This window comes from Epinephelus moara, chromosome 22, assembly GCF_006386435.1.
Source record: "Epinephelus moara isolate mb chromosome 22, YSFRI_EMoa_1.0, whole genome shotgun sequence".
NCBI lineage: Eukaryota > Metazoa > Chordata > Actinopteri > Perciformes > Serranidae > Epinephelus > Epinephelus moara.
In genome coordinates, this window is record NC_065527.1 from 17,900,682 (window position 1) to 17,925,852 (window position 25,171).

The following is a 25,171-nucleotide window of genomic DNA, read 5'->3' on the forward strand; positions in this document are numbered from 1 at the left end:
TGTTTTGCATTGAACAACTTAAAGGATTAGTCCATGGATTTAATATTGATCCTAACACTATTTTGGGAACTTCTGAGAGACAGATTAAAAAACAAAGGTCCAAATCGAAGCCGCATTGGCAAGATATCCTGACGTTTAGTTTGGGTCCAGCTCCAAAAGCCCTAGATCCACAGTTCTCATAATGTAAGTTGATTTGTCATTGCACCCAACCGGCAGTCTCTGTTATCCAACCCACATGTAGTTCTGTGCCCCTTTAAAACAATTAATCAGTTATTAACACTTAGGTTGACAAATTTTCTGGCATTTGACTTACACATGCAGCACTGACCATATCCTCTGCAATCCAACAGTGACATTTTTGGGTTATGATGGTCCCCAAAACATTAACATCACAGTGGACAGCTGCGACCTTTAGGGACATACTTTGTTGCAGCGGGAGAAGCGCAGTTCAAAGAGAGAATGTCATCCTGGCAACGACTGGCCTGACGATGAAGGAGCGGTGTCATTCCCCCTCCCTTTCCTCCTCCTCAATTCATCTGTCATCACACAGCTGTGTGTCACGGCCACTCCAAGGCAGCTGGGTAATGGGAACACCCACATCCCTGTGCCTCTGAAAACTCAACTTTGTGGCAGAAGAAACCAGTCTGAAAGGTGCAAAAAGTTGCAAAGGTGTCGCAGACTAAATGTGATCACAGCCCTGACATTCAGTGCTTTGTATTCTGTGTGAGATAAATAGTGAAAAACAAAATGTGCACAAACAGAGAGGAGGAGGAACAGTGAGAGGCCACAGAGATAACAACCAAACAAGCAGCGGCAGAGGAGACAGGAGGCTGGGATGAAAAATGCAGCACTGATTGTTGCTGAAAGATCCATCACGATGTTGACAGCACATGTACGGCGTATTACAAGTGACTATGAGGAAAACTGTCAGGACTGCTCATGCTGGATGTGTCACACGGCAAAGTTGTATCTGCGTGTTGCTCTCATGCTGGCAAACAAAGAAACAGACATAAAAACAACACGACACACAGACGTCAACCAATAGTGTCTCTTCCAGCTGCTGGACGCTGCAGAGGGAGCGCACCAAATACCAAAACAGACAGATTATCAGCTTAAGACCCTAAAACGCTTATGGCAAACATAACGCGGCCACAGCTCCCAGCTGCCCCGTCCAGAGGTGTGTGTGTGTCGGTGTGTGTGTGCCAGTGTGTCAAATATCATGTATCGCACATGACGTCTAGTGTAAAGCATGTGCCATGTAGCGCATATGTGTCCCCTCATAGCATGGTCGCACAGTTGGAGGAGAGGATTAATGGGGAACACCTCCCCACACACACACACACACACGAAGAATGCTGATCTGCTCAGAGACAACAGGGGAGGGGGGTGAGGATGGGTTCAAACCCCCTTCCATAAATTCTCCGTCTGTATCCGGGAGAGTAGAGGAAGGAGGGGTGGACAGATGGGAAGGGACTGTAAGAATCAGAGGAGGGTGGAGGAAGGGAGGGAGGGAGGGAGGGAAAGTGATGGAAAAAATAAATTAATAAAAGATGGAAAACCCAAGGGTGGACCAGCAACTGCTCACATTGACATACGCCTCTCACACACACACACACACACACACACTCTGAGCTGAGCACTCATTAGTCCATTAGCAGCACATAATTGTTCCGGTTATCATTTTTCATACATCACTGCCTCTCAGTCACGCGGTCAAAAAGCCCACACTAACACATGTACACACTTAGCACAAACATGCATTTGTAAGCAGCACCGCTTCCGACACCAACCAAAATAAGCTCTGCTGTCTCTCAGGACGGCTCAGTAACTATTCTATAGGCTACTGCAACTTCGCTCGCTGATACACAGCTGAGAGCACTGGTTGTATAAGAAGCAGAGGGCCTGTGAGGACAGCTGAGCGAGATTTATTTTTCCATTCTTTCATTTCATCTCACACCTAAAAAAAACAAGATAAGATCCCGCAGCCACACCGGCAGCTCTGTGGGGCTGAGGCTTGGAGCTGAAAGCTAAGGTCAGCATTTGGGCTGGGTATTGTTTAAAAAAATAACGCTACCAGTAAAAAAAACCAGCACACTTAAAGTGATACCGCTTCCAATACAATACCAGATACCCTTCATGTGAATGGAAGCAATCAGGTGTATACTGTAGCCACACTTTTGAACGGTTTGGTGGCATCTCTCAGAAAAACACATATGTAGCTCATATTTGTACAATGCAGTCGGCCGTCATTTTACAAGTTTGTGTTTGTGGTCGCACCCCTTCTGCTACGTAGGCAACATGGCGACCACTGAGGGTGAGAAGTGTCCGATGTTCCACACTCAAACTTTTCGACCGTTTTGAGTTCACCGTCTGGGTACTCAAGGTACACTGCATTTCGTCATACTTCTCAGTGTGACACAGCTAGGCTATGCACTTAAATCAGCAAGTATACTGTAAATATAGACGTATCTGATTTGGGACACCGCAAAAGTACAGCTGAGGCTGATGGGAATGACGTTAGTTTTGCAGGTTTTGGCGCTTGATGAACAGTCACAGGGGGTCACCAAAGACACCAGTTCTTTCTCTGGGGACGGTGAATGTCTGTACAAAATGTTATGTCCATCCAATAGTTATTTAAGTCTGGACCAACATTCCCATGTCACCAGCATGGCTAAAAAAAATTCTTCTCCTCTCCAGCTTTAATTTCTTAAAGTCCTCTCTTTTCTCTACATCCTCCGTTCCCGTCTCACCCCCCCTCCCCAGCGATACCGCCTCCCACCTCCACTCCTCATTCCTCCACTGTCCCAGTCAACCCTCCACTCCCTGCCTCTGCCCCTCCCTCCACATACCACTTAACCTCAACGCAACAATCACAACCCACCGATGTAACACCAAAAATTCCCCAACACACATAAAATACCTCCCACCCTCGAGAAGGAAACTGTGATTACAGAGTAGGACTTGTCAGGACAGGCGAGGAAGGCCAGACCCCCATCTTGAGACCAGATAACCTCTGACTCAGAGCAGACGGGACGGCCTCTTTATCAGATTCTGGTGTCACTGAACCACAATCTAAATGGAGGTTTGTCACTGTTAAGTCTGCATGTGATGAATCACTTCGCCCAAACAGACTTGCTCCGAACAAAGAGGTGTGAAAAGTTGAGAACTAAGTCAGTTTCTAAAATAATACCATTTTTTTGCGCACTGTGACAGACATATCAAAACAACTGTCTTCTATATCTGTGAACAGAATGACCCAATTCCCCCAAAGGAACATTAAAGTTACATCAGAGAACCAGAACAAAATCAACTTCTTGCCGGTTATATCAAAGCAGCTTCCCAGACGCAGACTGGGGGTCGAGTTAAATTTGGAAGTCTGGATCATGGAAACTCAGCAGGAGATTTGACTTCATTATTTAGGTAACTTTTATCATTTAACTCTCACAGTGCATCCAGAGCATCGAAAAATCTCCAAGTGAAATAATTTCTCTCTCTGTCCTAACGGAGCACTTTAACTTTCTGCAGCCTACACGCCTTATTAAACAACTATCAGCTGTGAAAACTTTAAGGAGGCACTCCTCCTGTAAGAATTCAAGGTCTGTGTTTTCCCCCCAAAAACCACACATATGCACATAGATGGAAAGACATATGTATGTGCGTGCAACATGTGCTGCACAAAGCCACCCACACACCCACACACACACACACACACAGAGGGAAGCAATATTCCCAAGAAGTGCAAGTGGGTGTTCCTGAGGAAAGGAAAAGGTCAAGTGTGCTGCGTGTGAGACGTCAATAGACTTTAAAGCACTGAAGTCGTCAGCATGGCCGCTGGCACAACGCACCTACGGGTTATATTTCCGCTCCTTCTTTTAGTTTATATGGCCTTGATAATCTGCTTCTGTGGAATTAGTTGTGTGAGGCGGCTAATGAGGTTACTCTAGAGCGGTGGCGCTATAAAGGAAAAGTGAGAGGATCATCTGGAAACCATGATTGTATCAAATGTCAAATCAATCCATCAGTGCCACCCAAGTTTAATGGAGACAGCCTACTTGGATCTTCGTCAGGTCCAAAAAAAATCCAAGTAGGATCAAAATGGAGTGGCATGGAGTAAGTGTGCAGCCAGGCGTTACTTTTTTTACCCGATGTGAGCTGTCTATACGTATGTGATGCAGGTTTAATTATTCTCCCTCAAATCAATCCATCCTGCAGATGTTGACATATTACTGAATGACTGAAAACTCTGACTTGCTGGTGGTGCAAGAGACAAATTCAGAGGATCGCCAAAGTAGAAGTTCATCCTCTTGTAAACATGGATATCTGCGCAAAATTTCATGGCAATCAATCCAAAACTTCTTGAGATATTTCAGTCTGGACCGAAGTGGTGGACCGATGCTACAAGGATAGCTAAAAAGTTTATGAAATATGTTCCCTTCAAACTCTCTAAACTATGAGTCTTAACAAGATAGTAGCCGAGGGATGGGAATCAAGAACGTGTTGCAAACTATCCAATTCATCAAAATTGTGTGCCTCCAAGCTTATCAATTCCTTTTATCAATGCTGGCATGTTTTTCTGACAGTTGAGCATCACAAAACAATGATGTCAAACTCATTCATCTACACTGCTGGAAACATGCAACAAAAAGAAGTCATGACAGAGAGGCAGAAACTGTCCAACGTAAAGCAAGTAAGGTAGAAACAGCAGCAATATGCCACGCAACATGGGCTTAAATCCCAGGAATGCCATGTATTTGACACTCATGCATGCATGACCACTGCTTCCCAACCGAGCAGCTCGTCACTTACAGAAGGTGAATATAATAACATTAGCGCCATGCCACGAGTTTTTCTTTGACTAAAAGAACCTACATGAAAGCAAATGCTGAGCTGTGTTTATATTCTCTCACGTCATCTACACTGTGTTCAGACTCAGAGGTTATAAAACTGATGCGCTGACACTGAAACCTGTGCAGGCCTTCACTGAAAACTGATCAGGAATCAATGAGGGAATTGATAAAGACTCGGACCGATAAGAAAAATCGATAACGGCATTGGCATCAATAAAATCTTATCACTTTCCATCCCTACAAGACAGTTTCTGGCCTCAAATTTAATTATAGTTGATCACGTTAACTACATCATACAATATCATCAAGGAAAAGTTCCTGTTTAATTCAAGGTTTAGTCAAATGGCCGACTAAATAATAAGGTGGAGGTCAACATTGTTGCTGTAAAGTAAAAAGTGAGTGACTGCAATGCCTGTATTGATGATCACCTGCTGGGTGATTTTGCAGCCAGTTTTGACTCCAGTTGGTGGAAATGAGTCAACTATCAGTCCGTCAGTTAATCTTGGAAGTTAAAATTTGTGGGAAAGCAATGGTGCCAAACTTCATCAGGCTCCAGCATCAAAAATGTGATGATTTTCTTTGTCTTTTATGATAGAAAACAAAATCTCTTTGGCGACATCTGAAGCTGTCCTCTTGGACTCTTTTTTTTTTTTAATGTTTTCTGGCATTTTATTGACAATGAATTAAGAAAACAGTTTGATCAGTAATGAAAATAATCTAAGTTACTCGTCAGGTGATGCTGAGATTCCCTAAAATCACATTCAGTTCACGTCAACATTTGCAGTGTTTTGTTTTAGCAGATTGAGGGAAACACCCAACAAAACAACTAAGCGTCTGAATTTCCTCCAAACCACACAGTCATAATTCCTTTAATGAGGCTTCGGAGAGAAAGAGGAGGAAATGAGTGCATATGTGTGTGTGTGCTTGTCCCTGCATGAGTGAGACAGAGAAAGTGAAAGATGGAGAGAGAGTGAAAAGAAGGAGGGAGAGGAAAAAAGGCAGAGACTGAGGGAGCAGATGCAGGGAATGAAAAGCCGGCTGGGCTAAAGTAGAGAGAAGGTGAGGGGAGTCTGGGAACAGACGCTGGTCTTGCATCCCTGCAGCCCGCCTCGGCTTGGCACAAACACGCTACCCCCTCGTCTCCAGCCCCCTTCAAACAGCTTAGCCATGGCCCAAACAGGCTGGCAGGGAAGCAAAGCACTTCCACTTAACCATATCAAAGTCAGCCTGGCGCTGCACTGAAAGAGCATTTAGCCCTGAAGAAAAATGTCTTTTTTCCCCCTCACAAACAGCATGAGCAGCCGCGGGGAGAAGCCTCGCTGCAAGCTGCATTTGGGCTGAAAATTTTTCTGCTGTTTTGTTTTTTAATTCCGAGTGCATTGGAACCGGCTGAGAACTGAGGACTTGTGAGAGCCTGACAAATTGTTGCTTTTGATCAACTTGGAGGGCCTGAGGAGATAACGTCAGCTCAGCTGGCAGGCTTTTAAAAACGGAGGGGATTTTAAAATATCAAGGAATTCACACTTGTCTCTTGGTAGGTAGGGTGTTTTTAAAGCCGAGGCAGCAGGAGGAAAAACGTGATTTGCAGACCATCTGGCAGGTAGAAAGCTTCTAACAACTGGAGATGTGTCCTGCATGCAGTCAAGGCTGCTCACTTTGCAATCACACAGTTTTTTTCTGCTGCTGCTGCTGCTCTGGTTCAGCTGGCAGATCCACTGTGGGTGGTATCAGCGTACAAAACATGACAAAGGACTGATGCCCTCTGACCTCCAGCCTCAACAAACCTGGAGGAGCATTTTTAAAATCACTGACCTGGTTTTCTCTCTGCACAAGTGTGTGTTTGCACTCATCAGGAAAGTACACACCCACATGCGCAGATACACACACTGGCAACAAGATTTACCCCAATTTAAACTCTTCACGTGCCTCCAGGAAACACAAAGCGACCTCAAGGGCAGAGATTACTCACAACACATCATCTGTCAAAATGAGTGACTCACTAAAGACATATTTAGAGGGTTGTGGATGCTCCAAATCTCTGCTCATCACAGTTTTGCTCTTTTGGAGTTAAATTTCTTCATTTATATTCGCAAATTTAAGTATTAACACAACTATATTTCCAAAAACGCATCCACCAAAACGACATAAATTAATGCTACAGGGAGATCCTGTGCACAGTCCAGAGGTTTATGTCAAGAAAACTCGATTTATAAATGAAAATATCGGTCATCTATGTGGGATTATTCTCCAATGAGCTGCATCTCATCGCTGTGATCCACTAACCTACTGCCCCGGAGAACAAGCTTCCCCCCTCGGTGGGGAGAAAGGAGCTGTTTTCTGAATGAACAATCGACCGTCTTAAGCCTGAATGAAGTTTCACCGGACGATGCTTTAAACTCACCTCTGCAAAACTTCACGAGTGGCTCCTCAGTGGCGTCTCTGCGCGTCTACCTGCGCCTCTCCATCCATGCGTAAATAAAAAGAAAAAGTGCGCTTTCAACGCAGATGCTGTGCTGCAGCTCGGGGTGTAGATTAAAAGAAAGAATCTCCAGCAGGAATGAACCAGCCGCCCGGATGAGCGATGGATGGTCTGCGTTTGTTCCCCCAGATGAGACTCGACGCAGCGGCCGTCCAGAGCAAACACTGAGCCCCCTCACACACATTCCAGTTTGTGTTTGCTGCGCTCCTCCTGAACAACGGAGAGCCAATCAGAGGCGGAGGATGTCACGGGGAGGGCGGGGCCAGACTGTTTTGTGCCCAAACGCTCCCTTGTGTGCGTGTGATGGGGTTGCACGCGCGTGTGGGTATAGGTGCGCGCGCCCTGGAAGCATGAATCAAGCTGGGAGTATGGTCTGTCTGTTTCTCTTTGTCTGTCTGTCTGTCTCTTAAAATCAAGTCAGAGGAGCTGTATTGGTGTGAATTTTGGCACAGCAACACTGCAAAAGATAGATTACATTATTACAGATAAGCAAAGTATGAAAACAGAAGAGAATTAAGAGCTTATCTCTTTCTCTCTTCCTCTGTCTCTGAAAAGCATCGGTTGAGGTTCAGGAGGTCACAACCCCACACCAACCAGTCTGGTAGTGTTATTCAACTGCAAGAGAATTTCACTGGTCTCTGGGTTCACGATCAAGCCTCCATGTCTGCTGTGTGCACGGTATCTAATGGTAACCAGGGGGCCACAAGGTACAGAATTCACACAGGGTCGGGAGGTGAGCGATGGTTAACAGGGGCTCAGCATCAAATTCTTTGCTCCTGGGTTAATCCGGCAATCAATTTTGAATATTCCTACTTTTTCCTTTCATACATAATTTTATTTTTGTTTTAACTTTAAGTCATAGGCTATGATAATCAGTTGGATAAAGATATGTTTGTGCTGTCACTGTGTTGTGTGCACAGCTAATACAGAACTTAAAGGGACGGCTCACCCCAAAATCAAAAATTCATATTTTTCCTCTTACCTGTAGTGCTGTTTATCAACCTTGGTTGTTTTGGTGTGAGTTGCTGAGTGTTGGAGATATCGGCTGTAGAGATGTCTGCCTTCTCTTGAATATAATGGAACTAGATGGCACTCAGCTTGTGGTGCTTAAAGTGGCACAAAAAAAAAACAGTCGAAAAACTCAACAGTAATGTCTCTTTCCAGAAATCATGACTCAGTANGCTGAGTGTTGGAGATATCGGCCGTAGAGATGTCTGCCTTCTCTTGGATATAATGGAACTAGATGGCACTCAGCTTGTGGTGCTTAAAGTGGCAAAAAAAAAAACAGTCGAAAAACTCAACAGTAATGTCTCTTTCCAGAAATCATGACTCAGTATAATCCACAGACCTTGTTGTGAGCAGTTTCATGTAGGAAGTGTTCTCCTTGTGTCAAACTACACTCACCAGCTGCACTGAAGGAAGTGTGCAAGAGGCTCATAACAGCGCGAGATGCAAACATTAATGGCACCCTCCATCTGAGCTGTAACTTCACCTAGCTCAGAGGTTTGAGGTGAGCTAGCAGTTGATGCAGTGGTGGAGGAAGTATTCAGATCCTTTACTTGAGTAAAAGTACTACACTATAAAAATACTCTGATACTAATAAAAGTTGTGCATTGAAAATGTTACTAAAGTAAAAGTGCAATCAGATAAATGTATTCAAGTTACATAGTTATCAAAATAGTTACTAACTAATTATAGAATTAATCGACTAATTATTTCAGCTGCACTTTGTGTGCAAAAATCTAAATTTATCAAATATTTTTGTGGAGTAAAAAGTACAATATTCCCATATGAAGTGTAGTGGAGTAGAAATGGGAAGTGACATGAGATCAAAATACTCAAGTAAAGTAAAAGTAGCTTAAATTTGTACTTAGGTACAGTACTTGAGTAAATGAACGTAGTTAATTTCTACCAATCAGTAGATGCTTCTGTGGGTGATACAGGTGGTGGGTGTAGTTCAGTAGACAGAAAATGTCCTACATGAAACTGCTCACAACAAGGTCTGTGGATTATTTTGAGTAACCAGGTCATGATTTCTGTAAAGAGACATTGCTGTTGAGTTTAAAAAAAAATAAAAATTCTTGTCGCTCAGTGCCATCTAGTTCCATTATATTGGAGAGAAGGCAGACATCTCTACAGCCAAAATCTCAAACACTCTGCATCTCACACCAAAACAATCTAGGCTGATAACAAGTGCTACAGGTAAGAGGAAAAATATGTGTTTTTCATTTTGGGGTGAACTGTCCCTTTAAGGGCCATAGGGACCTTTAAAACCGTGTAATGTGTAACTAATTGACGATTACAGTGTAAACTGCACTTCAGGGACCTAAAAAAAAATCCCCAAATCCCCACATTTTGAGTCAGAAATATGACTGATATGACCTCTCTGCAGTGCTGCATACACAAACGGTACATTGTCGTCTGTGTTGTATTGCTGAAGGCATTAGCTGGTCCTTAACTTTCTCTCTTTGCACACCAGTCCGGCCTGCAGGCGAATCCATGCCTGAGCACCAGATTTAACCAGCTGTCACCTTATGAACTGTCTCAAACATTTCTCTTTGCCCCTGCACTCTGGACAGCAGCAGCGCCATTTTTGGGAGAGAAAGCTGATACTTTTGCAGCTTTGTGGGTTTAAATTTAGACCTTTCATGTTCTCTTGGACGTTAAACCCAGCTTCTGCAGAGGATCAGTCCAACCCGCCTCATTCTGCAGCGTTTAACTAGCACTGAAGAAGTTTTATTTGTCCTCGTAAATGTATTGACAGATTGTGAAAATGATGGTGTGATTATCTGTGATTACACAGCTTAACAACACGGGCTTTTTAAAATTACCTTTCCAATCCGTTCGCCTCAAGTGGATTTAGAGCGATTGCTTTCTCCTGAACAAAATGAATGACATGGAAGGGAACCATATAAAACACAAACAGCTCCATCTTTAGGAGCTACAAGCAGCATGAAACACGCAGGTGCTGCTGTTTGACGGATGAGGGAAAACATATTTCTGTGGGACAACTTGGTTTCATGTAGAGCGGCTCGTCTTGAGGTGCTCCTGCCAGCATAATTGCCCTCCATAAGTGGATATGCTGTTCCGCTGAGTCCATACAAATCCAATTCAGCTCGCCTTTCCAAGAAGCAAAGGGAGCAGAAAATGGCTTGTCCCTTTTAATCCATCAGTTTGGTATTTAGTAGAGGAAGGGATTTCATAATGACTCGTTCATATGATTCATCTTACAGGGAAGGTTCGGGGATTTTTCACCTCTAGTCTTTCTTCTTAGTGTGAGTACGGATTTGGCAAGAAATTGAAGTTTGTGGTTTCAATTTAAGGGAAATCATCTTAGTTGTAAAACAAACAGCGATGAGAAAGCTTTCCTCAGAGGATTGTTGGTTGGGAATCGATGGGAAAAGACGGCAAAGAAAACAAAAGCTATGTAAACTGGCAGAAATTGCTTTAAAGGGATAGTGCACCCAAAAATGAAAATTCAGCCACTCTTTAGAGTCCTCACATCCCTTGCGGAGATCCCAGGGGAGAGTGGGTAGCAACACAACTCCACCTAATGGAGGCTTACGGCGCCCCAGATTCAAACGTCCAAAAACACACGCACACGTGAGCGCAGTGTACAGAGAAGCAGTTAGAGCTACAGGCTACAGTGAGGCTAACAATAGAGTTCAAATGACGTTTTTTTTTTTTTCCAAACAACTTTTTATGTCGGGGCTTCAGGACACATGGATCACTACGGACGAGCAGTATGGAGATATTTTTTGGTTTCAGTTATGTGTTTTTGGATGTTTGAATCTGGGGCGCCGTAAGCCTCCATTAGGTGGAGTTGTGTTGCTACCCCCTCTCCCCTGGGATCTCAGCAATTGTTGTGAGGACTCTAAAACTTCACCTGAGCCTTCATCGGCATATGGGTGAGTAGATAATGGCTGAATTTTCATTTTTGGGTGCACTATCCCTTTAATGCTGGGAAATTAGCTGTTGTGAGATACTAGCTATGGCAGACAAAATGTAAAGGCAAAGACAGACTTAAATCAAAGCAGCTAAACAACAGCGCCCTCTGCCTCACAGCCCTTTAGAGGAATAGTTCGACATTTTATAAAACATGCTTATTCGCTTTCCTCCTGAGAGTTAGATGAAAAGATTAAAGCTGTGTTCACATTACGAGTGACTACAAAACAGCGTGACCAGCTACATTATCTCCAAGTCGCCACTGACAAATTCCTCAAACACTCATTAACGTAGTTATGATGTCACAGTGTCAGGTCGTCAGGGGCTTGTGTGTGTCTGCTACAAAGCACCTCGACTGAATGTCATCTAAAGTCTGTATTTGGACACAAAGATTTCAGTGCTGTTGATCAATGTCTGAGCCTCATTTTAACAGCCAGCAGAGGCTGAGATGCAGCTGCTGGACAGAGATCTGTTTGAAGACCAATAACAAAAAACCCAAAATGCATATTTTGATTTAAAAAAAATACCTTAGATAAAATGTGTTTTTTAATCAGATGGAAGGATTTTGCAACTAAAGTTAAATTAATAAAGATATAATGGGTTAAAGTGTGATTTGCAGTGCCTGCCCCATAACCCCAATAGATCTTGCACCAAAGTCTGGCTCCTCGCACGCTGTCACTGTCGCCATGACCATTATTCTTTTATAATTTCTTTGCAAGATTCCAGGAAGTCATTGTGCAAGGCCAAGAATGTGTACAGATTAAACAAACAAGACATTAAGTGTTAAGAAGTTAGATTTAGAGGTGCTGGGAGGTGGACAGATCCAGACTAGCCGTTTCCCCTTGTTTCCAGTTTTAATGCTAAGCTAAGCTAATCAGCTGCTGGCTGTAGCCTTATATATAACAGAAAGACGTGAAAAGTGATATCGACCTGTATCTTCTTAAGGGTGTAAACATGCCAGATTTTTTGCACCCTCAAATCCACTGTTTTCGATATAGACGTGCGACAGGCGTGCTCGAAAGCCAGAGCGACGTCGTCACAGCATGCAAGCATTCCCAAACACCTATTTTTCAGGGCATGATAGCTGTGCTCTGAGATTAAAAGAGTTCAACTTTTGGAAGGCAGCAGCGCGCACCATGTCATGTGGCAAGGAACGACCAATTACAGCCAGCAGATATCTATCTCTTCTTCTGTTAATATCAGTCTGTAGTAAATATGGAGGAAAGGTTGATGATTTTAATGCAGGGCTACCCCGAGCTTTACATCTGCTCCATTACGATGTTTTAGGCCTAAAACACACTACAAAACAATGACTGTAAGTAGATCAGCTCTGCACTCAGGATTTCTGGTAAGTAGGCTATGATACAGTGCTTGTTATGGTCGCTTAGCAACCTCAGTCGCAACCTCCACACTCTTGAAAGTTGGCACAGAGTAGGCACAAGAGTAACACCCAGGGCCGACCTCATGTTTTCCAGGCGGTTAAAGATGAGCAATGTGTACAGGTCCTTATCTTAGCTCTCTGTAAGACAGCTAGTAAACATATTTCCCAAAACATCTATTAAAGGTCCAGATTGTAGGATTTAGTGGCATCTAGCTGTGAGGTTGCAGAACTGAAATTTCTTCCATGTACGAAACATGTAAGAGAACTATGGCAGCCGATGCAAAAACCTGAATGTCTATCTGGAGACAGTGTATGATTTGACTCACTGCCAAATTTATTCAGTCACACACCTCAACCGAAATGACCTCATATCAGTCCTTTCCTGTCCCAGTTTCTTTCTCCAACTGTGACTCTGATTGGTCCACTGTTAAATGGTCTCTGGGGAGTCAAACTTTCTGAAAAATGTAAAAGTAAAACCACTCAGCCGGCATCCTACTTTCCTCTGTACATGTTATTATGAAATGCTGGGTAGAACACATTCAGGGAACTCTGTAGGGTTTCCAAAAGCCTTTAGCTAGCATTAACACACACACACACACACGCACACACACGCACACACACACACACACATGCGCACACACCCAGACACACCCCTCTCTCTTCCTCCTAGACTCTCAGCTGCTGAACAGCTCAGCCTGTAATTATAGCTGTCATCAACAGCCCCTGACTAGCGGCTATATTTACAGAAGAACCAGCGTGCACAAACACATTCTCCACACATACACACTCACACGCACACAAAGAGAAGACCAAACACATTTACACCTGCAACCACACGTGCACACAAATACATAACCAGCTATTTATAGCAGTTGCCAATCAATATCACAGCAACAGGTAATTTAGCATCGAGCTAATCTGCAGCACCAGCTCTAATCCTCTCAAGAATTTTCTCAGGAAGCAGAAATTTCACTCAGGCTCACACAAAGTTTTACGAACAAAGTAACACTGTATTTTCATTAACTTAAGATCATAGCCTTAATGTCAGCAACTTTGACTGTCCAGCTTTCTCCCCTGTTTATAGGCCAGAGATATGCTTACAAAAATCACACTGAAAGATAGAGAAAATGACTTTAGCGTCTTGTAGAGTAAATATCTTATTGTAATATAACAACAATATGCTTTGCAAAGTCTATATTCTTGTCGTTACAGATAATTTTCCCTAAAATGCTGTGGATAAAATGATTCATACTTCCCTTAAAATGTGTTTTTTTTTAAGGCTGAAATACACTTATTTTGATCGAATTGTTCACTTTGTGTCTATTCATGACCCTCAGTAACACCCACTATGATCTGTTTAAAGCTCTCTCACTATATTAATCATAACTGTATTACTGGATACAAAAACTGTATGTACCCAGGTATGTATGCCCATTCATACACAGAAGGTATGAATGAAACCAACCCCCACTGACCTCGCAGCAGAGATGTTCCTTTCCTTCCGCACCAGCCACAGCTGCTGTTGGTCACCACCATTGATCTCCTGCTCCGCATGTAGCGCCGCATCGAAACAACCTTCTGTCCCTCACTCTACCACCAATTGCTCTCTGCTTCATTCAGTTAAAAATACATGTCCATAATCTTTATCCTACTCGTTTTCTTTACCTTTTTTCTCTAAACATTTCCTTCGTGTCTGCCCGACAACGTCTGACTGCTAAACCAGGATGAGTCAGGAAGGCCACATGACTGGAGGGCAGAGAGGTCAAGGCAAAGGGATGTACAGGCACAGCTGACGATGTGTGTCAGAGTGAGAGTGTGTGGCACTAAAAATGTCAGAGGAAAATGCTGCCTCGTCTGCGGTTACTTGCCCTGTTGAGGTTGACTCATTGTTGGACTTCCCTCGTTGTAAATGCTGAACTTGAATTTTGATAGAATTCTGACATCATCAACTCAACTTTGGCGTCTATTTACATAAAGAAACACACAGTATACTGTATGTGTGTGTGCAGATCTGAATACACAGCTGTGCCTACTGTATTAGTTTCTAAATTAAAAGCTACTATATGACTGTACAAAGTTACACATCATACTGTCTGTACGCTGCCCTGTGGCACGGCTCCATGATGTGGCTCCTTTGGTCTGTAATTACAGGTTGCTCGTTGCAGGTAAAGCCTCTGCCCTGAGGGGCTTGAGACACGTCATAGGTCTGCAGACTGCAGGTGTGTGCCAACAATATCATCTCACCAGCCGCTATGTACAGTGACCTCACAAAGCAAAGACATGTGTGTGACTTTTTCAGTTCTTTCCTTCCTAACAGTTTTTTAAGTTAGTTTCTGACTACTTATATATTTTAAAGCTAAACGAATTATTATGTTTTTATACCAACATTGGATCAAATTACTATATGTGAAAGGGGTCGCTCATAGTGACAAACCCACAGAGAATTATTAGGCTACTCAGTGGCACTGATTATTTTGGTTATCAGGCGTGCAAGCTCTACTTTGATCAGCTCTGTTTTCAGCAGGCAGCCATATTTAGCAATAAAAGTTAAACGTGTAGCAGCTAAAGAGACTGATATTTTCCTTTGGAGTTGGTGGGGACCAAATCAGAGCTAAAAAGGAGACTGAATATTGGATTTTTATTCATCAAATGGTGGTGATGCATAAACAAGTAAGTCAACCATTAACAAGTCCAAATGGGATTTCTTTCTTCTTCTTTCATTCATTCATTTTCCATAACCGCTTATCCTGTTGAGGGTCGCGGGGGGCTATCTCAGCTGACATTGGGCGAGAGGTGGGGTACACCCCGGACGGGCGCCAGATGATCATAGGGCTGACACATAGAGACATACAACCATTCACACTCACATTCACACCTACGGACAATTTAGAGTTACCAATTAACCTGCATGTCTTTGGACTGTGGGAGGAAGCCAGAGTACCTGGAGAAAACCCACGCTGACACGGGGAGAACATGCAAACTCTGCACAGCCAAAGTGCTAACCACTTCTTCATCCTCCAAGTGGTAAAAAAAAACTTTGCTCACTTTACATATAAGTAGATGAACTTCTGTTAATAATGATTTGGCATCACTGTATCTCCTAAAACTGAAATAAAGAGCAGAACTTGTCTCAATCCCAGGGTGTCAAAAAAATGCTGCTTGGACAGTGGTCCCCGGCATCAGATACGAACACAATGCACTCTTTAGTGTCTGTATAAGAAGCTAAGGGCTGTCAACCAACTCCAATATAAACCCATCTGTGTCATTATTAGACGTTCAGAACAACAGACTTGGTATAAAGAGCGATGTATTCCTTGCAGGTAGAAGGGGAGGGGGATGGGCTCAACAAGCACAGGACTTTGATCCAGTGGACTGGTGTTCATGTCCCGTGTGAAACTAAAAGTCAATGTGGAGTTATTTTGTCATGTGGGTTTACTGACAGCCTGATGTCAACCACGATCTTTTCCTAACCCTTACCTCATAGTTGGTGCCTAAGTCTAACTCAGGGCTTCTGCCCGAGCGTCAAAATATGAATAGTGGGATGAAATCATATTAGTATAAGCATCAAGTTTTACACGGGCAACCATCAGTTATGAGGTTTCATAATTTACAAAAGAAACTGTGATACACTTGTGAGCAGCTGCTCAACAAGGGCAAAACTTGATCTCCAAATTTCCACTAGGTTACCCCTCTGTGAAGAGTCATGGGTGGTCCGTTACATTCATGTTTTAAACAGGATTACCTCATTGTGAGACAGGTTCCAAACCACTGAATGTAAACGCTGCACGCCCAGTGCTGGCCGCAGCACAGATTGTCATGGTAACCACATGGGAACTGAAAAGGAAAGGTTAGCAGTACAGTGAAACTGCCATCTTAGATATAAGCCACATGTAAACATCTGTGACCAAAAAACTGCGACAAGTGTATACTTAGGCTGAGACAAAGAAAGAAAGATTTCTCCTCTTACATCATCCGTCTTACTGAATGTTGCACCATTAAAAATTTACCTTAGGTCCCAAAATGCAAAGAATGTTTTTGTCTCTTTTAGCCGCCCCTTTAATTCTTTCTCTCCTCTCTCAGTAAAAAACAGAAAATAATAATAGTTTGAGTCTTTTGGCAAAAGTAGGTCAGTGAAGCCAACTGTCAGAAGCAGGAAGAGGGAGATGCAGAGCCTTAATATTCCAGCTACAGTAGGTCCCCTCAGGTCAGAGCTATTCCCAACACAGAGCAGACACTGATGCACAAAATACAGTACTGTCACGTTCTTCAGTGTGTTGTATTGCTGTGGACAGAGATGACATCTGTGGCCAGACAGTGGAGGTGTATGTGTGGGTGGACAGTCAGTGTGTGTATGTTGAGGACGGAAGACAATGCTTGTGTGTGTGCGAGGTTATGGAGGAGTGGGTCAGTGCATGTACGTGTGTACGTGTGCGTGTGTGTTTTATAGTAGGGCAAGTAGATCAAGTCAGTTTTAGATCATTCTCCAACCTCCAGCAGTGACCTCTTTGGCTCTAACTCCGCCCCCCCCCTGTCCTATATGTCCACTGCAGCACAGATATGCACTTCCACTGAATCATATTATCACCCACACAATTTGACAAAAAAGTTGACAGGCAGCAGTGAACACTGATCGAATTATGTTCTGGTCAGACGCTCCAGGACCAAAACCACTGCTCTGCTGCAGGGAGAGTTAGCTATAATCATGGCATCCACTGGAACTGTACTACAATTACACAATTATTTGAACTACTCCAGACCGAATCACTGTGACGTCAAAGCATATTTTAGCCTCGTAAAAAGACTTAAAAAAAAAATCTGCATCAGTTTTAGTGTACACTGTATTTTGAATATTTACAGTGCTTTACCTCACATACTAACCAATCAAAGCAGCGGTAAACCAGCAACTCCAGTGATCTGCGAAGTAAAATGACTGTTTTTGTCAATGGAGTCTGGTGGCTTTGAGATAACAGCTTCAATTCTGCATCAGAAATCCCTGTCTGATCACCAGTTGAGCTGTGAAAATAGTCTATATATATAGCATACACTTAAACCAATACTGAGTTTTATAGATGGGTCTTTTATAGGTGGCTAAAAACTAACACGCTGAGGCAACATCCGCTCAGTGTCGTTTCATTTCATGTACGTGACGCTGAGGTTTTTCACTTGGAATTTATTGGGACGATCCCTGTGATTCGGTCTACCATATACTGCTTGGTGACCAACCTCTTATTTGAAATACTTTTACATTACAGGGAACTTGAAATTTTCATTTGACAGTTAAGATTAGTGTTAAACCAATTCACTGGCTAACATGAACAGACATACCAAACTGACTTCAAAGAACTAACAGCAATGAAAGCCTACTGTTGCATCGCCTCAAGTTGCCTTTGTCTTTGCCAAAGAGTTGCACACATAAACATACTGCAAAGGCTACAGCCAATGGCCAACCAGCACGTATGTTGTGCCCCTACGTGAGAGGAAATAACTCTCCACACCAGCAGATGGCAGTACTCTATATTCACCATTAAAAAAGGGAAACCAGAAGACTGTCTTGAAGCTAGTTAGCACATTATAACACAATCCAATGCTGAAAGAACAAAGCATATTGACTGTGCGCCAGTGAACAATAACACATCACGAAATGTTTCTGCTTCTCAATGGCTAAAGAAAAATAATCTTACCTAATATAGCAACTTGTTTTGGTCTCACTCCCTTTTGACTTTAGCTGTTTGTTTACTTTCCTCACTTCCTGTTTCTCTTCTGGAGCTCTGAGCTGAACCGCCAATCAGAGTGATTCCATTCACCAATGGGATCTGCCGTCGTCAATTAAACATGCTGAATCGGCTGAAAAAAGCAGATGATGGGGGCTGAGGAGGGGCAACGGTGGGGGACACACTGCATCGACAAGGGCGACATTGACCGACGGCCAGCCGTGGGCTTGATGTGTCAGGGCCTTAACCGACATTTAACTGACATCTAACTGACACATTTGATCATTTCATTAAGTCGTACGATGACATGCTCATGCTAAAGAAACTGAAAGTCAGAGGTTTGTACATTACAGCCACACAATCACATCTGTATTAATGTAATGGAGCCATACTATAATTAAATCACAACTTTGAGCTTTGAGATGTTATCATATTATCATGCTGGTGACATGAAATCTATCTCACTGCTACAGTACAAGCTTTCAACTCTTACCCAGAGGGTGAAACAGGGGATGCACCCACCCCCACCGCACACACACACACTCACACAAGACATTAGCAGGATACACAGAGCTCATGGAGAAGGCTGTAAGACTAGAAGCCAGGTCAGATTTCACACATCCATTTCTCTCTCAGTCTGTTGTCTGTACTTGTCTTGCGAGGCAAACCCCAGGAAACTGATCCTCCTCTGAGCCCACACGGTGCCCACCAGAGCTCAGGATCACAGGGAGGTGATTTATCTGCACAGAGAACCATCTGACAGCTTAGTATTTCTACAGAGAGATACAAGAAACAACTGGGAAAGCAGTCTGACAAAGAATTAGAGGGAAAAGAGACTTTAATTCACCACCTCTGCATTACTGGGCCCATGGAGCACTAGAGATTTCGACCAGCTGACTGGACTACTTCTAGTTTAGCCCTCTGCTAACTTGAACGGGGATAAAATAATGAAATCACACAGCTGTTCTAGACTTTCCAAACGTTATCAGACCAAATGGATCAAATCCTGATTGTGAAACAAGTCTTTTGTGGAAGTTTTGATGCTCCAAAAAAAATGGATCAACTTCTCTTTCGCCATGTAAGGCTATGGGAAAAAGTCTTTTCGGGGCACATGTCAACACCTTATGATGCACTTCCTTGGTGCCAGTCGTAAACAAAGACCTGGTAATAAAGCTATTAGCAAGAGGTGACAAAACTAACTCTTCAGATAATTAATGTAGGTGGCTCAGTTTTAGCCTACATAGTTTTTTCTTTGTGTTAGTGTCTTTCGTTTCTTAGATTACCACAGGAATGTTGCCCTTCTACTACAACCATGTATTTCAAGAAAAGCTCCTGTTCTGAGGAAATGTTTGTTTGTGGCATGCCTCCTTTAGAGTCAGCCTGCGTGTGGTGTCATGCCTTTAACCTACATACTTTGCTCCCTCCTCAGATCTCAGGTGTTGTTTACCTGAGAGCATTAGAGAAACCCCCCCCCCACAGGCAAAATCTAAAGCGACGGCTTAAGGAGCACAGGTGGAAACACACCATTCAAGATTCAACCCCATTCAGGTGAAATGTCACCTCACTCCACCCCTCAGAATTTATCTAATGAGTACTTACACTACATCTTGGTAGTTGAGAAACTCTCAAAAAACTCTCAACTGTGTAGGGACATTGGCTAAATGAAAATCTCAGTGATTGACATGTCATTGTGCCAGAAGGAGGTTTCAAAAAAACAAACTAAAAAAACAAACAAACAATAGCAGCTGAGCACAGCAATTAGTGGTTTGTCATGTAAGTGGTAGTCAGGGGGAGGAATGGAGACGCATCCTATTGCACAAGAACAATATGACACATTCCTGCATCAGAGCGGTGAAACTCTTCACTAAGTCACAACCACATTAAATGTCTTTAGTTTAACACACATGGAACTGCAAAGCACAAACATGCATGATCAAAAGTGACATGTCAAAGGAAGAGTTATTTCCTGTGTGGTTGTTGAGCGTAAATATAATTCAGGGTGCTGCGTGGTCTCGTCCTGTGATGTTACTGACTGAACCATTTCCAGGCTCCTGACTTGTGACTGAAGGCAGCTCTGTCATGCTTTCTGACCTGACCCAGTTAGTCAAACACAGGTTTATTTAGACACCAAACAGTAAGGCTTCATTCCAGCCATGGCACCATCAATCTCATACTAAACTGTATTTTTACTGCCATTAAAACCCTAAAACTGCGGCTTCCCTCCGGGACACACTTCTCTCTTGTACTTTGTTTTCGCTCGCTGTTTGCTGCTGCGCTGCCAGCCACATGAGGAGAGTAGCAGAGCAAAATCAGGCCCTTTAAATTACTCATAAGGAGGAAGAGGAAGTTAAAGAGGCCATTGTGTTTATTTTGGTCTCAATGAAGCTGCTGTGCACTTCTACTGATATCGTTCAGCGCAGCCATTTCTTTTCTGAGAAATGTTTCAAGATGTGCATGTGTGGTAGAGTGTGATAACAAGGGAAGAAAGCGGAGTTGTGTTTGTGTTAACGTGTGTGTAAAACCACTTAATGGCTCTGCCTTTAGGTTCTGTGAGATATGAATGGAACTGTTAAGGTCAGGTGGGTGCTGGTGCAGATGTGATTTTGCAGGAGCTTGGGGGTAATCATCGGGGGCGAGCCGAGGCTTTGTTTGTAGTACTATACCGCCGTCAAAGAGCATGAAACCCTTCGAGTTGCATGCTACTAAGAGCTGTTTGTTTTTCAACAGAAAATTATCATTTTAATTAAAGTTGGGACGATTCTATGACCTTTGAGCTTGTGAGGGAAAATGCTGAATACAATAACACTAAAGGTGAGTAATCCAGACACACATCACTCTGCCTACTACTTACTGACTACCTCAGTATACTCATGTATACACATGTATATGTATGCAGGAACCACATTTCTAAACACAAAGGGTACCACCCGGTCAGCATGTGCCGCAAATTTCATGTCTTAACCAACCTGCCAACTCTGAGTCCCTTCTCATGTCTCTGCAAAGTGACTGCCTTTTGCCTCGACTTTAAAAGAGGACGTAGGATGAAGCTAAAAACACATTGTTCCCACTGAGTAAAGCCAACTGAGGCTTTTTGCTAATTCATACGACCTGAACTGGACTCGCTGAAAGTGTGAGTGAGGAGGAGAGGTGGGAAGAGGGAGGGAGAAAGTGCGCTTGTGGCTGCGTATCTGCTCTGCTCAGGCACTCTGACATCTCTCCTGCCGGGCTTAAAGTAGTGCTCCTTTAGTCATAATTCAGTTTGCAGCACAGCAGCAAAAGAGCAACGAGCTGGAGTAATGATGCCGTGACACAACCCACTGTCTCTGAATGGGAATGAATAACCTAATCACCAGCATAAATGGTGGCATTGTACCTTTCTGCAAACCACGGATATGCAACATTTGTACATTTCATATGTGGTGGATATGTTGAAACTTTATGTTTCTTTATGTTTCAACAATGCTGTGATTAACATGTGGTTATAAAAATCACTTGGTTAGGGTTAGAAAAATATTGTGTTTTGGCTTTAAACACCCAGTTTTAGTGCCACAATCGCAGCTGAAAATGCTGCTGCTGTCTTCCTAGAAACTAACCGTTTTTTGTGTATGTGTTTGTTTGTTGGTCTGCAGCTGTCTCACCCTTGTCTCATCATCCCCTCCACCCCCTGATGACAAAGTCGGCTAAATCAGAATTTAGAGACATTGACATTATGTTTGAAACGTTTAAATGTAACATATTCATGGTTTGCAGAAACGTAACGCAACATTTTCTTACGGCGACTGGGCTGAAATGAATATAAACTGTCTCTTGCCTTTATCCTTTACTTAATGTGACCCCTTATGTGGTTCAGACCCTCAGGCTGGGAACCACCACATGACCGTTGCAAAATCACACATCCCACACTTCAAGCTGAGTTCATTCAACACCAATTTCTAATTTTGTGGGTAGCTCAAACTCAAAGATTTGCAAACCCACTACTAATGATGAAACTAATGATTTAGAAAGAAAATAGGCCAGTGGTCATAAATTTGCATTCAGCAGCAATAAGAATGAAATGCTTGAATATTCAACACAAAACACAGTGTAATTTCCGTCGCTAACCCAAAGAGCTAATTAGAACAGAAAATATAAGCGATCCACATTCTGCATCCTTCAGCTGTGTCTCTGAATAAACACACTGATGCCTGCTAGCCAACCTCCTCATGAATCTGTGCGCTGGGATTGGCTGGTTTGTTGCAGAGAGTCATCTGGCTGTGCACCTCCTGGCTGTGTTGTTCAAAGGGAACGTCACATTACCATCGGTGTATCTCAGTCAGAAGTGGGTCAGTGGAGGCATTAACATACATTACACACCAAATGATGCAATATGTGGGAATATCCTCCTGCTCGCTGTCCACTCATCGTCAGTGGAGCCGCTGCAGAGCACTTAGAGCCTGTATGGAGCTGAAATAAACGTAATAAAATATATAAATGCACCAGTGTGCTCTCTGAGCATGTGTGTGGGTCGCAAAATTCATTTAAAATAATGTATTCAACCATTTTGCAACAGGTGAGTATGAGAGAGAGTTGGATGAGAAGATCAGTACCACATGCCTGCTAATTAAATGCTGCAGCCAGCAGCCTGTTAGCTTAGCTTAGCATTATAGGACTGAAAACAGGGGGAAACAGCTGGCCTGGCTCTGTCAACAGATAACAAAATCTGCCCACCAGCACCTTTTAAAGTGCAATAAAAACCACATTACATCTTGTTTGTTTAATCTGTACAAAAACTGAAGTATGAAATAACAGTTTATAGTTTTACAGGAGGGTTATGTGCTCCACCATTTTGGCTCTGAAGAAGTTGCTGTAAAAAATCTGGGCGTGCCAAGTTAGAGAGAAGTGAGCATACCAGGCCTCCATAGCCCGCTCCTCATTTCTGCTTGACGCTAGCGGCTTGATGCTACATTAGCGGCTACTAGCATAACCCTTCAGAGTAACTTGAAATATGAGTTCCCAACTGGGAAAATTCACACAAACGTTACCTCAAGGTGGAACAACAACTTTTGGTACACGAGCTGAAAGAAACATGGCGGATGAAAGTAGATGTCGGTTGAAGGTAATAAACTTTAATAATTCACATATTATATGTCAATATTTTGCTCACATGTAATTTGTAATGTGATATTAGTTAGAAAAGTTATTGTTGTAGGGGATGCACTGGTGCAGCAACAAGTCCGGGACAAAATCACTCGCAAATCACTTTAATATAAAACGTGTAGTTTAAATGCTCTGAGCAATAAAATACAACACATCTCTGTAGCATCCATGTTGTTTGCACATTATGTCTTAAAGCTCATGAACGCAACAAAGTCAGAAGAACGACTTCTAACTGCCTATTGTGAGCCCAGCAATGTTATAAAAGTGCAATGCTAAATTGGTGGAGCTCTACATTAGTGCATTATACTGTTTTACACACAGAGTGACATGATAAGTGCTGAGCCAATCTGTGAAGCATCATTATCCATAATGCTTTTGCCACAGCCCTGGTCAGATTATTTTTCTGTTCATTGTTTTCTGCAAAAACATTGAACAGTAGTAATTTATTATACAACCTGACAATGAATATACAACCTCTACCCATGAACAATCATCAGTCAGTCTGTCGTAACTCCACCGCTCATCACTCTTCCAGGACCCAAGTGAACGTAGGTTATGATTACAGCTGGTTTAAAAATGAAAAAAAAAAACACTCACAAAGTGCATGTTGAAAAGATTTTCTTGTGGTGCATAATGCTTGCTTAAAAACATCTGCCTGTTACACAAGAACGCCCACACTGCTGAGGGCACGGCTGCTTTCGGCTTTCTAAAAAGGGTAAAAGTTGAAAAATCAATAAACAAACTGCACAGAGCTCCTGCAAAAGGGGAACTATGTACGAGATGGAAAGCATGAAGTTCTCATTAGTCAAGGATTCATTACACTAATTTTTACCATCAATGCAGCTACTGAATATGACTTTGAACAGTAGCATGTAAGTACAAGTCATCTTTTGTTCCTTTTAATAATCAGTATTTGGTGTCAACCTTTTAGTTTGTATCAGAGCCTACTCAACCACGCAGCAAACAACCCCACCCACACAGCTGAAGAGATCCCTCTGGGCCACACTTCAACCACCACTTTTGCCCTCGTCTTAACCCCGATCACAACCACAAGTCCCAAACCAACAAGTCTGACCTCACTGTGATCCTCGAACAGCCGTTTCAGCCCTGCAGCCCACCTGTAAGCCCACGCCTGCTCTCACACTCTACAGCTGACCCTTGGCAAGCCTTACCGTCCTCGTAGAAGACATCCTCCGCTTCTTCGCGCATCATCTCATCCAGGTCATCCTCCGCAATGTCTGTCATAGCCATCACTATTCCTCTGCTTCTTCTTCTTCTTCTTCTTCTCCTCCTCGTCTCCCTCGGCTGACTAATCGGAGCTTCAGAGAGAGTGACTGGGCTGTAAAATTGAATCAACGCCGGCTCGGCCTCTTCGCTTCAGGCGACAGTCCGATCACCGGCGGGCTTCTCGCTCGAGTAGAGGACTGGGACTGAGCTGAGATGCAGCTCCCTGCACGAGGATGTGTGTGTGAGTGTGTAAGTGCCAGGTGAAGTGTGTGTGTGTGGGAGAGAGAGGACTCCCAGCGACCTTGACTAAGTTTCAGCAACACTGCTGATTTCATAATATCCTGTGCAAAGCTGAAGTGAGAGTGTGCTGTTTGGAGAGCACTTGTATGAGTAAGTGTGCGCATGTGTGTGTGTCTGTGTATGTGTGTGTGTGTGTGTACAGTAT

The 25,171-nt window shown here is 43.2% G+C and overlaps 1 protein-coding gene across 3 annotated transcripts in view; it reads right to left on the reverse strand.

Moving 5' to 3' along the window:
* Window positions 1-24,925, reverse strand: part of ripor2 (RHO family interacting cell polarization regulator 2) — a 78,910-nt gene extending 53,985 nt beyond the window's left edge. The window contains exon 1 of one of the 3 annotated variants that reach the window (XM_050033906.1): window positions 24,672-24,925. In XM_050033906.1, coding sequence (XP_049889863.1) covers window positions 24,672-24,750 — 79 coding nt within the window. In that variant the 5' untranslated portion in view covers window positions 24,751-24,925. Of the gene's footprint in view, window positions 1-7,248; window positions 7,465-14,127; window positions 14,234-24,671 lie in introns of those variants that run through there. The other 2 variants (XM_050033905.1, XM_050033907.1) reach the window with 2 other exon arrangements.
* Window positions 24,926-25,171: the final 246 nt, after the last annotated feature.